Below are 14,390 nucleotides of genomic sequence, written 5' to 3'. Positions count from 1 at the left end.
CAGTGGTCAGAACACTCAAATAGAAAACTTGTAACGCAGTATATGCTGCTGAAAATAATGTCAATTATTTATTCAAAAGCAAGCAACCAAAAGAAAAAAAGGTTTTTCAAAATTTTAACAGTAAAATCTTTATTTTTGTGCTTTTTTACCAAATATTTAATAGTTAAAAATTTTAGAATCTCAATTTACAAAGCACTAAAAAAAATTCAAAGTTTATAATAAGATCATAAGGAGGAATTCTTTTATGCGCTACTCTGTGGATAATACAACGTGCCACAACAGCACGGTGACATGGTATATCCATTTGATTTTGTACATTAGAATTTCTCCAAAAGAAAGAGTTTCAATCCTCGTCAGATCCGTGAGGATTTTAAGACTTCGTAAATCGTGTCCGTTCATCGTACATCGTGTAGTTAGAAATAATTTTAAATATTTTTATTTAAACGATGAACGGACACAATTCACGAATTCTCAAAATTCTTACCAAAAGAATCTGGAGAGGATGCTTTAGGCTCAAAATGTACACCTCTATCTTGGGGGATAAAGCAAAAAGGACCAACCCGCTCCACCAGCCGAATCGAACTAATTCACCCAGTTTGTTTCGGTTTTTAACTCAAAATTGTAATCTTAGACTAAACTTTAGTTAGGCCTAAACCCAATTAAGCAGTTTTACTACCTATATTGATTTGGTGTTGATGATGGTGATTTTCATCCCTTCTCGTCTTTTTTTCGACTGCTCATGTATACTTTTGCATTTGTTTTAGTCAATCTTCACCGTTCACTTCCAGGACTGCTCACGGGCTATTGAAGAAAACTTCAGTTGGAAGTATCTGTAAGAACTGGATTCTACAGATACCCAACACTTTTATTTTGAAACTGATGAGAAATGGATTCTTACAAATGCATTTTTTGAGATCACATGTTACATGTTCAGATTGCATGCCTACTTGAAACTAAAACTCAGGGAGACTTCTTATGCAACAAGGGATCGGAAATGACTTGGGGCTCAAAATCCGGCTTCACGTAACGAGCAAGCAGGTCTGCATACAGGTCATAACGAGCAGTCATTCGGAATCCCCACTTGTCTTTTAACTGCCTGCAGAGGTTGAGGTCCATGTCCGAGATCAACAAGCCATCCCTATGGCGTGAAAGAGATGGAGTGCATGAGGCATCTGGGGCTGAAACATGGCTGGATCCATAGAAATGCCCAAAATCTGCATGCCCTGGCTTCCCATCACCAGAAGTGAATGGATTTGGGAAAACCTCAGTTCCTACACGGTTGATTGATCCAACAAAGTAGCTATTTGCAATTGCAGCGTTACGAGCCTATAACACAGAACAGTCCAACCGTGTGTTAGTTGATGACTACGGGAAGAAATAGTGGACCCTATAAAATGAAGAATGAGTAAACACTAAACAGTAACTTAGTTCAGGCCAGACGGATTTGCAGATTAAAAGAGAGAAATTAAAGCAAAGCAGTGAAGCGTGAAAATGAAACAGATGAGCAATAGTTAACCTCAATGGGCCACATTGGTTCACTGAGTTCACCCACAGTGGCGGAAGGGTTGAAAACAATCTCAGCACCATTCAAGCCAAATGCTAACCAATTCAAAGGATGATGCCTTCCATAGCATATATTAACAGCAATTTTTCCATAAGCCGTCTCGAACACTGGATGCCCAGTATTCCCTTCCATATAATAAGTACTCTCGTTGAAGTCGCCAACTCTTGGTATATGGTTCTGTCCGCTACCATTCTTCAGTATGCATTAAACAGAAAAGATATAACGTATAACATAACAACAGATAAACTAATTCGCTTACCTTTCGGTGCTTGCCAATTATGTTTCCATTATTACCAATTATGACTGCAGTGTTCCAGATAGTATCTCCATGATTGACATCTCTCTCAAGAATTGGACTTATAATGACCATGTTATACTTCCTTGCAAGATCCTGGATAAATCGCGTTGATTCCCCATCTACAGGCTCTGCAAATTCACACCACCTCTTCTCCCGCGTGCAAAAGGCAAACGGCATCGTCCATGCTTCCTGTGTTAAATTGAAATGAATTCGCTTGAAATTATCAGACACCAGTAGAAATTAAATCAGAAAGAGTTTCACCCAACATGGCACAAGGGCATGACCAACCTGCAAGCATAACACGTTGACACCTGAAGCACCTGCAGCATCAATTATTGGCTTTACTTTCTCAAAGATTGCCCTCTTCTGGTCCAAAAAGTGGGCAGTAGTTGGAAGAGCGATTGAGTTTTGAATGAGACCAACCCTAACTATTCGGGGTTCTCTCAACAACTCTTTGTCAGCAAGAAAGCAGTAGGCCTGAAAGAATAGATAAAAAAATTCAGACTAGTCAGGGAGAAATTGCTTTCAGGATAAGCCATATGAAAGCGCACAAGTATAAAAACTCCATTACATTTGCATAAAAGAAAAGCTCAATGAGCTAAAGGGTAACAAAAGAGATGATTTCCATAACAATTTCGAGACTCAATACGCCTTGATGTACTTTTGCAAATTGCAGTGAGAGCCTTAGCAGACCTCCATTGATTGTGAATTACTCGTATGTGAACGCTACAGTTATGCCATCGCAGAAAAAAAGTTAAGAGTAACTTCCTACCTGGAGGTCAAAATCATGTCCTGAAGAGAGAGCCTTAGCAGATTCTGGGAGAGAAATTGTTTCAAGTGCCTTGCCGCAATTCAGACCCAAAAGAATACGGCTGACTTCCTGAAAAAGTTAATTGCATCATAAAAAAAGATAAGCCATAACATGTCCGAGTCCGTTCAATGCAAAATAACAAATAAAACCAACTATCACGGAAGAGATATAATCTGATTTATACGGAAACTGCAAGAATTTTAATTCACTCCGGGATCAGTATTTAGAAATTCAATTCCCGAAAGGGAAACGAGAAACAGAAGAATACAATAACATTTCAATAACCACCACCACCACCACCAAACAACAACAACCAAGCCTTATCTTGCTAAGCGAGGTCCGCTGTATGAATTTTATAACGCCATTACACATCCAAATTTTTTTCAGGTAGCAACCATGCCAAACAAGCAAATTAACAGCCAATTTAATGTAAATGGTATTTAGAGTCGAGAGAGATACTATATTCTAAATAAATGTGACGAACAAATGTTAGTGCACTCGAGTTTGAATTTCCCTTCCCGTAGTCTTAGACAATCGCTTCACTTGTATAAGAGGAAGGATATGAACAACTGGATTAGCTGAGTTATTTTCCTATTTGGTAATGAACAGAACAATCCACCGTGCAAATCTGAAAAGCAGATCCTGATCGGAATCGTTGAGCCGCTCCAGAATCGATAGGCAGCCCAGCCCAGAAATATTGAAAGAATGAATCAAATAAATGAGAAAATGGATCACCTGGAAGAGATGGGGTTTGAGATTGGCGCTCAAGAGGTGATGGAGTGAGTCGTACCCACAAACGAAACCCTCACGAGAAGAAGCCTCGTCAACTTTTCCATCGATGGCGTCTGTTTTCTCCATTATTCGTCTCTCTCCTCTTCTTCCTCCTCTGGATTTTTGACTGCAGACCGCAAACTGCGGAGTAGTAGTAGGTGATACGTTTCTCCAGGTGCTGCTGGTGCTGATGATTATTAAATTATTGAAATTGTCTGACAAACTTGAAACTTACAAAAAACCGCTTCCACTCCTATGAATATTCTAACGGAATTGGATCCTCTCCGTGACAATGCTTCGGGATCCACTGACCGGACAACATAGATGGTTAGATTTTGATTTAAAGTTTATAATTATTATAATTTTATAGAGATTCTCTGTTTGTTTTGATCCAACGGTTCATGTTGTCCAATCAGTAAGATCCTGAGGTATTACCTCAGAGGGGATCCAATTCCTTTTCTAACCTCTCCACGCAAATGCATTATTCGATTTTTTATGTATATTTTTTATGCAACAAATAGAATAAATCAAATTAAAACAAGAAACATGGTTTAAGAGGAATAGGAAAATGAAAACTAATGAAAAGTACTTCAAAAGTTTGCATTTTAACAAAAAATCATCCTATAATTTTATTTAATAATAAAGACAAAAAAATAATAAAAACAAAAAATAACCTCACAAAAGCGCGTGCATTGCAAATTCTGTAAACTTACCATATATATTGCAGCTTTACACCTTTTATTATTATTTTCTTTAGTAGCTTCAAACTCTAGCCTCATAGCCCCACGTGCCTCTTTCCTCTTTCTTTATTTCATGTTTAGGAGCTTTAATGATGATAGTTAGTACTTTCAATGCTCCCCTCATGTTCCCCCTCATGTTCCCGCTCTTGTCATTTTCAACGAAAATGTAATAAACTATCTCCCATAATAATCTTAACTAATGATTTCCTATTTGAACTTTTTGAGAGAATGGAATAGGCTCTCATCTTTTCTAAAATTAGAGAAAGACCTGCTATCTTCATACTTAAATGATTAATTGCTTTGGATGACATTTCTTAAAGAGATTCGACCATCATAATACTTTTGACGACATTCTCGTGTATAGAATAATTATTTGGGTTTGCTATTCATTGTTAGAATGTTCACGACTCATCCATTAATCAGTATAACAACTAATCAGAAAACACAACTAATCATTTGTATCTAGTTAATGTTGATGACTTGCATTTTCCAAGTTTATTTTTCAAACCATTGCCCACTAATTTCTTGGCCCCCAAAACCATAGATGTTAGTGTGCATTTTCTAGTTGAGCTTCATTTGTTGTCCATTGTTTTCTCTGCCATGGTTAATGAAATAGTGAGAGCACCAATGTTCAGTTTAATAAATAATCAATGTTTAGTTTACGAAATAGTGATAATATTAGTGTTTAGTTTAAGAAATAGTCAATGTTCAGTTTACAAAATAGTGATAGTATTAGTATTTAGTTTAAGAAATAGCCAGTTTTCAGTTTAAGAAATAGTGATAATACTAGTGTTTGGTTTAAGAAATAGTTGGTGTTTAATTTACAAAATAATGATAGTACTAGTTTACAAATTAGTGATAGTAATTGTGACATCCCACATCGCCCAGGGGAGTGATCCTTAAATGTATATTCCTATCCCTACCTAGCACGAGGCCTTTTGGGAGCTCACTGGCTTCGGGTTCCGTAGGAACTCTGAAGTTAAGCGAGAAAGGGGCTAGAGCAATCCCATGATGGGTGACCCACTAGGAAGTTGCTCGTAAGTTCCCAAAAACAAAACCGTGAGGGAATGGTAAGCCCAAAGCGGACAATATCGTGCTACGGTGGTGGAGCGGGCCCGGGAAGTAGTCCCGCCCGGGCGGGGATGTGACAGATTTGGTATCTGAGCCTAACCCTGGCCGCGTATGTGCCGACGAGGACGTCGGGCCCCTAAGGGGGGTGGATTGTGACATCCCACATCGCCCAGGGGAGTGATCCTTAAATGTATATTCCTATCCCTACCTAGCACGAGATCTTTTGGGAGCTCACTAGCTTCGGGTTCCGTAGGAACTCTGAAGTTAAGCGAGAAATGGGCTAGAGCAATCCCATGATGGGTGACCCACTGGGAAGTTGCTTGTAAGTTCCCAAAAACAAAACCGTGAGGGAATGGTAAGCCCAAAGCGAACAATATCGTGCTACGGTGATGGAGCGGGCTCGGGTAGTGATCCACCCCGGGCCGGGATGTGACAGTAATAGTGTTCGGGTTAAGAAATAGCCAATGTTTAGTTTACGAAATAATGATAGTATTAGTGTTCAGTTTAATAAATAGTCAGTTTTTAATTTACGAAATAGTTAGTATTCAGTTTAAGAAATAATGATAGTACTAATGTTCGGTTTAAGAGTTAGTCATTATTTGGTTTGAGAAATAGTTAGTATTAAGTTCTAAATATAATCAGTGTTCGATTCTATAAATAATCAATGTTCAGTTGTAAAAATAACTAGTGTTAACATGACATGACACAAATTTAAAAACATTGTCCAGACTAAAGATAAAATCACTATTTCGAAATTGAAGTAAGCATTGTTTATCAAACTGAAAAATGAAAAATTTTCTTTATTTTTTGTCTTGTAATATTATTACTTAGTTTGTTCCAAAAAAATTATGAAACAATAGTCAAATAAACATACAATAAAATAAAAAGTAAAAATTGTAATATTTATGAAGTGAGAGTAGAGTGATATGAGAGATGATAGAAAAAAAAAAACTAATGAAAATGATTTGAAAACTTTGAGTTTTAATGATAAAGACAAAATAAAGGGTAAAGTGAATAGTACTATGATTGACTTTTTAATGTTAAAATATGGTTTAGTACCGCGGACTTTTCGTTAAAACTCTGGAAAAAAAAATTGGTGTGAATGAGTGAGGTGAGAGGAGAGAGAAATTTGATGGGAATATGTGAAAGAGGAGAGAGAGAGAGAAGAGCTAATAATAGTGGAGGGAGAAAGAGAGAGGTAGGGAAAATATGTGTGACTGAGCGATGAGACATGCGCGTTAGATTTTGTTTTTGATTTTTTTTAATTATTATGTTAAATTTTTGTCCTTTTTTTATTTATTAAAACTTAAGTATTTTTTTATTAAAATTTAAACCCTCTTTATTAAATAAAGTTAGTGTATAATTTTTATTAATAAAAAGTTGAGAGAATTGATTTTCATTAAAGCTTCCTAGAAAAGTGTGTATTCATTATTTTTCTCTTTTATATTGAAATTATAATCAATGGTTTTTTTTTTTTTAGAGCTTTATATGTAGAGACAAAAACTTTCACTATATTTCAAGAAACTTCACTAGTTTTTAAACATGTCAATGAGAAACAAAAACAACTAAACCCTCGCCTAAAAACATGGAACTAATATTTTAAAATACAAACCATACCCCTAAGCCTTTATGAAACCAACCTTCATAACTCTAACAAAATTAATATGTGTCATAAACTCAACTCATCATCGACCATTTTTTCATAATCAGTTCAACTCGTCCTCGATTATTTTTGCAGAATCAGTTCAACCCGTCTTCAACCATTTGTGCAGAATCAGTTCAATCTTTCTGCGATCATTTTTGCAGAATCAGTTCGATCAGTCATCGACTACTTTTGCAGATTCAGTTCAACCCATCATCCATCATTTTTGCAGAATCAATTAATCCCGTCCTCAATCTTGCAGAATCAGTTTATCCCGTCCTCGACCACTTTTGCAGAATCAGTTCAACTTGTTGTCATCATATATCACCATGCCTATGTGTGGACATTTGTTGTCATCCATTTAAAAACTCACCCATACACCAACTATTGTTTTCAAACTACTCAGCCTAGTATTGTTCTTAATATTAGTAATTTAATAAAGTTGGTTTCTTTTTCTATTTTAATTTTATAGCCAGTGAGTTGTGGATTTGAGATTCAATTCAACATTGCACAAACTAATACATAAAAAAAAAATTAACAAAAAACAAATATTATCTTGAAAAGTAAACAAATTTCAACCATTTTGATCACAAGTGTCAACCACAGAGAAATCCAATCATCAAAAAAGTTTCTTTTTAAATTGTGACTATAAAACCACACCATTTATTGGATCTCTCAACAATGCATATTGCTTGAATGGTGCCCCCAAACAAAGAGAAATTATTCTAGGTTCCGGGCTCGTTAGCTGACCTGGAGTCCACCAACTATACTTAACACTTGTTCATTTTTAACACCAACCCACTGCTTAAAGAAACATAAAAACATTTTGGGGTTTGCGCCCCACTCCTTCCTTTCTCATTCTCCAGGAAACTGAAAGAACAAAAAAGATTTTTGCATTTACATTATTCAAAATCTATTTGATTTCAGAATTATGATGTCTCTTACAAATCATTTTTCAGTTGGCATGACTAGAGAAAAAGAAGCACAATGTACCAATTTCATATTTCAATATGAAGATTGGAGTTTCGGGTGGGTGTTCATGGTGGTGGGCATGATGTGGTTGTTGGGTGGAAGGAATCGATATCAAGTGGGTGATCTTGGGAGTGGCAGCGGCAGACATTTGGATGCAGGTGGTGGTGATTTTTACCCTTTTAGTTTCCTGGAGAAGGAAGAGAAAGGAAGGAGAGATAATGGGGCAATCCCCAATATGTTTTATTTTATAATTCTTTAAATTATGGGTTGTGTGAAAAATGAGGTGGTGGAATTCCGGTTGGTTAATGAGCCGAATGAATTGGAATCAATATTTCTTTTTTAAAAAGAGAGAGAGAATAGAGCAATAAATGAAGAGATAAAAGTGTGAAAAAAGACTTTTTTACTATAAAAGATAATTTTGTAACTTACTCTCTAGAGAACAAAAAGGCAATAATGTCATATTTTACATGTATTAACTTTTGTCTCTCATTGTAATGTTTAAAAAGTATTGTCTCAATATACAATTAAGTATTAAAAGTATACTCTATGTGTAATTTTTCCTTTTTTTTTTTTATATAAACAAATGATTTTTTTCATGAGGTATTTCACTACACATTGATGATAGACTATATGAGAGTTTCTATTTAGAGACTTTGACAGTCAACTTGGAGGAATATTCGAGTCTGTAACATATCTCATGATGAAATAAACTTAGAATTTTGATAATATTCTGAATTTATAAAACGACATGCACCAATTCACTTGTTTAGAATCATAAACATAAAAAAATTAGAATTTATGCATGGAAAAAAACTTGAATTTTGTGACCTCCAATTCTTAAATGTAGGAATTAAAATATTAAAAAATCATGGTTTATTTCGTTGTAGTATTGTTGCTTTTAATAGAAACCAAAAAAGTTATCTCCATTTTTGGAAGAGAAAAACCAAGTAAAAAAAATACCAAAAAAAAGAAGGCATTCCCACACGGTGGACTTGTTTCTAATTCAAAATTAACGGTGGACTCACTTTTTGAGTCCCTATCATATTTGAGGATTGCTTTGAGATATTCGACGAATTCTTATATATTAAGATACTTTGAGAACTTTTATTCTAACCCATTAGAAGCCTTTTCTTCTTTACTATTGTCGGAAGTTTATTGAGGATTTCCATTGGAGATGCTCTAATACTCTTCTCCATACAGCCTCAATACTATGAATGTAAAGTTTTGTCCAAGCGGATTGAGAAAAAAATTGAGAGATGCCAATGTAAGACCTCTTTGTCACCATCACCACCTCATAAAACCTCTTTGTCATGGTCATGATCATCATTTCAATAATAAAAACTTAAAAATAATAATACTTATTAGTAAAATTAGTATTAAAAAGTCCATGGCAGCCACATAATTTTCAAAAATTCTAGCATTGAACTTTTTTAAAATTCTGCAAAAATCTATCATGTAACTTTTTTCTTTTTTGCAAAAGTATATAATTAAAAGTCTAAAATTTTATAGAGTACGTAATAATCAGTAAAAAATTAATGCATCCATGAAAGTCTATCACTTAAAAAAATCAGACATCCATATTAATTTTAATAAATCTCCTATTGTGAAATTAAACGGCAGTTTAGTTACAAAAGATGGAGGAGATTTATTAAGGGGAAATTTTATTTAAACTCATACAACTCAAATTTATCAATAAATCCACACTATAATTAAACTTTACCATTACTCGTGTTTATCCTACGTTTATTTTGGCTAAAACCTAATAGTCTTATAGAGAAAAACAAGTTTTTTTTATTGGTGGATAGTGATTTTGAACTTTTGAATCCTCCAAGACTTAATTTATGAATTATTCAGGACAAACAATTATTCCTTTCAATTAATTTACATCCAAACATGACATAACAGGCTAAAGAACCCTAAAAGGGGCTCATATTTTAGCACATTAGAAGGTGAAATATCAACCAAGGCATCTAAGGCAAAGCATGATAAGCTGAAAGTGATTTATGCAGGTGTGAATAACTATAAGAATAGGGGAGAAATCAGATCAAGATGAACACGTCAAAATTTATAAAGTTGGTAGAGATATTTATGAACAAGACTGTGAAAGAGAAGAAAATTAAGTTGTCGGACTTGAGGTTAATAAAATGCTATGATTTTGAATTTTGAATTTTTCAAACGGATGTAAAGAGAAATTTACGCATTGAATTGGATTTATGAGGATATATAAAATAATAAATTTGAGTTTAAAGAGATATGATAGTTTGGTTAAAAACCAAATAGATGTAAAGAGTAAGTTGAGTGTAGAAATATGTTTTAAAAAAAAAAGAAAATTAATGAAAATGACTTGAAAATTTTTAGTTTTAATAATAAGGATAAAATAAAAAGAAAAATAAATAGTATCTCTTTAAAATAAACTATCCGTTTATTAAAATATCATTGCGTTGAAGATTGGATAAGAAGGAGATGTTATAAAATATCAAACCAGGCCCTACCATCAACGATCCACGTTGCGGTTCGATACAGTTCCTTCCTTCGCCATTAAGTCAAAGTATGGAAAATATCCCGCTCACAGAGAGAGAGAGAGAGCGCCAAAGCCATAACCTGATAGCCATGACAGAAACCGACAATGCATTAGGATTCGTAAATATGAGCTACTACCTGCATTGATTGGTGTCATTACTTGTAAATTTTCTCGGAGCTGAGAAAGCGCGAGAAAATGTCGACAAACAATGGAGCCGACGTAGAAAGCGGCCTAGGACAGAGAACGTCTCCAGTTTCGAATACAACCACACCGAGAGCGAGACCCGACCCTTTCTTGATCTTCTGCAGATGCTTCAGCGTCCTCACCGCTCTCACCGCCCTTCTCTGCATCGTCGTCAATGTCTTCTCTGCCATTCAATCTTTCAGTGATGGATCTGATGTACTTTCTCTCTCTTCTCTCCCTGTGTATATATGTATGTATGTATGTATGTGAACTATGCATTAGTGTGGAGTTAGTTACAAATGGGGTTGTGTGTGTGGTTGTGAATTGCAGGTTTTCGATGGGATATTTCGGTGTTACGCCGTCGTGATTGGAGTGATTGTGGTGGTGGCCGAGACGGAATGGGGATTCGTTATGAAGTTCTGGAAGGTTCGTTTTCACTTTTATAAAATTTAAATTACGATTATTCAAAATTAATTTTGAACCGATTTTTACCCATTAACATGTTACCAAGTTTTGTAGTTTCTAATCAAACTTTCCTGCCACGTACTTCCTGTGAAGTGCTCGTGTTGCATCCTCTGCTTTGTGACCTTTATGAGTCGTGAAAACAATCTATTTGCAAAGCAAAAGTAACGTTGCGTATGATAGACATTTCCCCGGTTCCCGCAAAAGCAAGAGCCTTTTTAGCTTGGGGTTGCGCTTTATGCACTTCATGTGACTAAACACAAGAGAACCTTACAATTTCTGAACTTTGATTTTCTCTTCCTCACTCTTTGATACCAAACGAAGTGTAAGAAGACATCTCCCTTCGGATTCCTTGAACCTCAAATGTCTATGAAAATAATCTCTCAAATGGGATCCTCACATATTTGCGATGATCGGGACCCCATTTCTCTCCAACAACTGATGGAAGGGGGTGTTCTAAGATGCTATCATTATCTCCACTCCAAAGATGTTGAAACAATAAAAACTGAATATCAAATAAACTATCTTTTTGAAACTATATGTTTTTCTAGCTAGTGGCGCATATATCAACGTTCAAAACTGGCACCTGATAACATAAAATCTTTGCTGATAACGGCAGTCATGATGAATTTTCGTCTCCATTTCTCTCGTTCCGACTCTGTTCAGGCTAAATCAGCAATTTACTATTTAAGGGTTGCATCAAAGTTAACTGAAATATTGGTGCTAGGGTGCCTAATTTTGCATCCATGATCTAATTTTAATATTGTGTTAACTGTTTGCAGGTATTGGAGTATTGGGCTGGTAGGGGTATGCTACAAATCTTGTAAGTTTGCAGATGTAGTGAGAAATGTCATTTTTCACTCTCATAGAGTATTTTTTCTGCACCTCGAGATTTTGGAGCACGACTGAATTCGTTCCAATCTGTATATTGCCTAGCCTTGTAACAGTATAATAATGTTGGGGCTAACATTAAAGTTAAGCTTGCTTTAGTGCCATAATTTGGATAGCGTATGCCTGTATTACGCTGAAGCAAGTCCTTTTTATGGCTGTTGCGTAAATTTTACATGGTTTCTGACGCTGTGATTCTTTGTACCAGCCTTGCGGTCATGACAAGGGCTTTTCCTAGCACTTCCAGTACAAAAAGGAATCTAGTTCTTCTAGAGGACATAGCGAGCTATATGCTCCTTGCTTGTGGTGGGATCTATGTTATTTCGGTAGGTTTAAATAGCCGAATCCTATAACAATTTTGAAAACTTGTGCGTGAGTATGCATGTGGTTTTGTCTGTTTCTTCTTTTAATTGGAAGAATCCAATGTTTATTTGGTTCGATGAAGCCGATTGTAATCAAAACTAAGATTCTTCTTTAACTAGGACTCAGCATGGCTCCTGTTGCTAGCTCAGGTTAACGTTTCTCTTCTATGAACATGATTAATTCCATGAGTGCTTGGGTAATTGTTGCTAAGCAACTAACACATTCACGACTTCAGGGAATTTATTGTGCGTTGGGGTGGAAGGGCACTCACCTAGTTGTTTAAACTTTCCCTTCATATATATGAGCTGTGTAACATCAACCATAGGGGGATTGTAAAGGTCTTGGAGGGGCTATGGCTCCACTTAGGCTATCTATAGCGCCGCCCTTGTTTTCTGGTTCATGAATTATGATTAACTAGCAGTAGGAGATGCATGGATATTCCCTAAACTTTTATATTTTCTTTATCCCTCGCAAATCATTTATCCCGTTTGTTCAATATCTTTTGGTCTGAATATATTACATCAATATGTTGAGAGCCATTTGCCCTGCCTTTGGCACTTCAATTATAACTTAAAGTCTAGTGTGCCCTTTTTCTTCCTCATTTTCTGCCCCTTCAAACTACTAATCTTTAATATTTGAATTTTAAGGGAATCCTATGCATTGGCTTTCTCAAACGGTCTCGGCAGAAGACAGAAATTTCAAGGGAGCAAGCAGTAAAGGATCTTGAGGTAAGTTCTCACCATTTGCCTATCATGCTTCCTTTTCTGTATGGTTCTTACTGTAGGGATATAAAGCTTTAGCTGTGAGGCCCGTGACATCAAAGGCTTAAATCACTAAGATTTCTGCTAAAATCTACTAGTATTTCTAAATAGTCTGTTTTGAGTTATGTTACGTTGTGCTTGTCAACGTTATGTATGTTTAATCTATCACGGAAGCTTGCTTACGTTCATTCACATGTATGCAACAATCACAGGACTTGGAGCGGCGAAGGGAAGAACTTGAACACTTGCTTATTGAGGAAAGAGACCGTACGTAGGCAAAAAGTGACACCAGTGAACCTTGCTCATGTTTCCAATCTTGTGATTCTGTTAGTGAGTTGCATTTGAATTAGTATTCGTTGTTTGTATGGTTGTGTGAAAAGGCATGCTGGGTGCTTCTTGATTGTTTCCAGCAAGTATTTGCCAATGTTATTTACCTAAGAAAAGGAGAGGATCCAGGATGTTAAATGTTATTCATTCGTGAAGAAAGACGAGTCTGTGAACTGATAAAAAAAAAACCATAAGGGTTCACGCGCGAAATCCCTTTATGTCGGCAGAGACATAATCGTCTTCCACGAATGCTTTCAAGAAGATGCAAACCTGTGAATTTGAATCTTCCATGCTTTTATCAGAATAATGCTTTTTATGATTGTTGAGCTTTTGGTTCATGTAAGGCTCATTTTGTTAGACTAATAAGCTGGATTGTAATAGTAGCTTTAATGTGTTTTTGTATTTGGATGACTCAGCTGGGGACCGGCTTGCCCGGCTGTGAGTGTGAGACTTAGCTTCTGGTTTACAGACCTCTGCTTGTCAATGTCAATTGGGTTTCCATGAAATGAAACAGCCTCTTTTTGTTTCTCCTTTATCTTCTTTCCCTGCTTTTTTATACGCACTGCTGGTTCCTATAAACCGGTATCTAGAGCCAATGGCGGTTTTATAGGGCACCTAAGCGGTTTCAGGACTCCTTAGCGATCTGAAATCATTGCTTGAAATTTTTCGGGGACCCCTCAAAGTCAAAGGTTGATCTCCGGCCATTAGAGCAACTCCACCTCTACAAATTATACTACCCAATGGGCCATTGAACGCCAAAAACATGCTCCAGCTCATGCCAATTGCCCCACGTATTGTGGGCCCAACTCCGTGTACCAAGCAGTCGGGCTAAAATGGCTAGAGGCTTTGCTTGAGGTGATTTGGTGACGTTGTCCACATCATATTACCTTTTGTGTCAGACGTGTGGCATTCGGGTGCGAAAGATAACGAGTGAGCCGACCAAAAGTAGGTGGCGGAGCCCACTTGGCAACGCACTCACAACTCCCTGAAAGTGGTCGACATGGTTTGTTCTCAAT

General features: G+C 36.2%; 2 protein-coding genes across 2 annotated transcripts; one reads left to right on the top strand and one right to left on the bottom strand.

Annotated features, from left to right (window-relative positions):
* Positions 1–804: 804 nt before the first annotated feature.
* LOC137728958 (beta-ureidopropionase) lies at positions 805–3,737 on the bottom strand. Its single transcript, XM_068467773.1, has 6 exons — positions 3,409–3,737; positions 2,635–2,742; positions 2,151–2,339; positions 1,824–2,051; positions 1,517–1,741; positions 805–1,326 (listed from the first exon to the last, which is right to left on the bottom strand). The coding sequence occupies exons 1-6, from the start codon at positions 3,529–3,531 to the stop codon at positions 961–963; spliced, it is 1,239 nt and encodes a 412-aa protein (XP_068323874.1). The 5' UTR covers positions 3,532–3,737; the 3' UTR covers positions 805–960.
* A 6,711-nt stretch (positions 3,738–10,448) lies between these two features.
* Positions 10,449–13,690, top strand: LOC137728864 (uncharacterized). Its single transcript, XM_068467649.1, has 6 exons — positions 10,449–10,789; positions 10,904–10,999; positions 11,818–11,858; positions 12,132–12,249; positions 12,934–13,014; positions 13,260–13,690. Exons 1-6 carry the CDS (start codon positions 10,586–10,588, stop codon positions 13,320–13,322), a joined length of 603 nt encoding a protein of 200 aa, XP_068323750.1. The 5' UTR covers positions 10,449–10,585; the 3' UTR covers positions 13,323–13,690.
* Positions 13,691–14,390: the final 700 nt, after the last annotated feature.

The sequence above is a fragment of the Pyrus communis genome, chromosome 3 (assembly GCF_963583255.1).
Source record: "Pyrus communis chromosome 3, drPyrComm1.1, whole genome shotgun sequence".
Lineage (NCBI taxonomy): Eukaryota > Viridiplantae > Streptophyta > Magnoliopsida > Rosales > Rosaceae > Pyrus > Pyrus communis.
The sequence above is the reverse complement of the archived record's forward strand: the minus strand, read 5'-3'. Positions and strand labels throughout refer to the sequence as shown.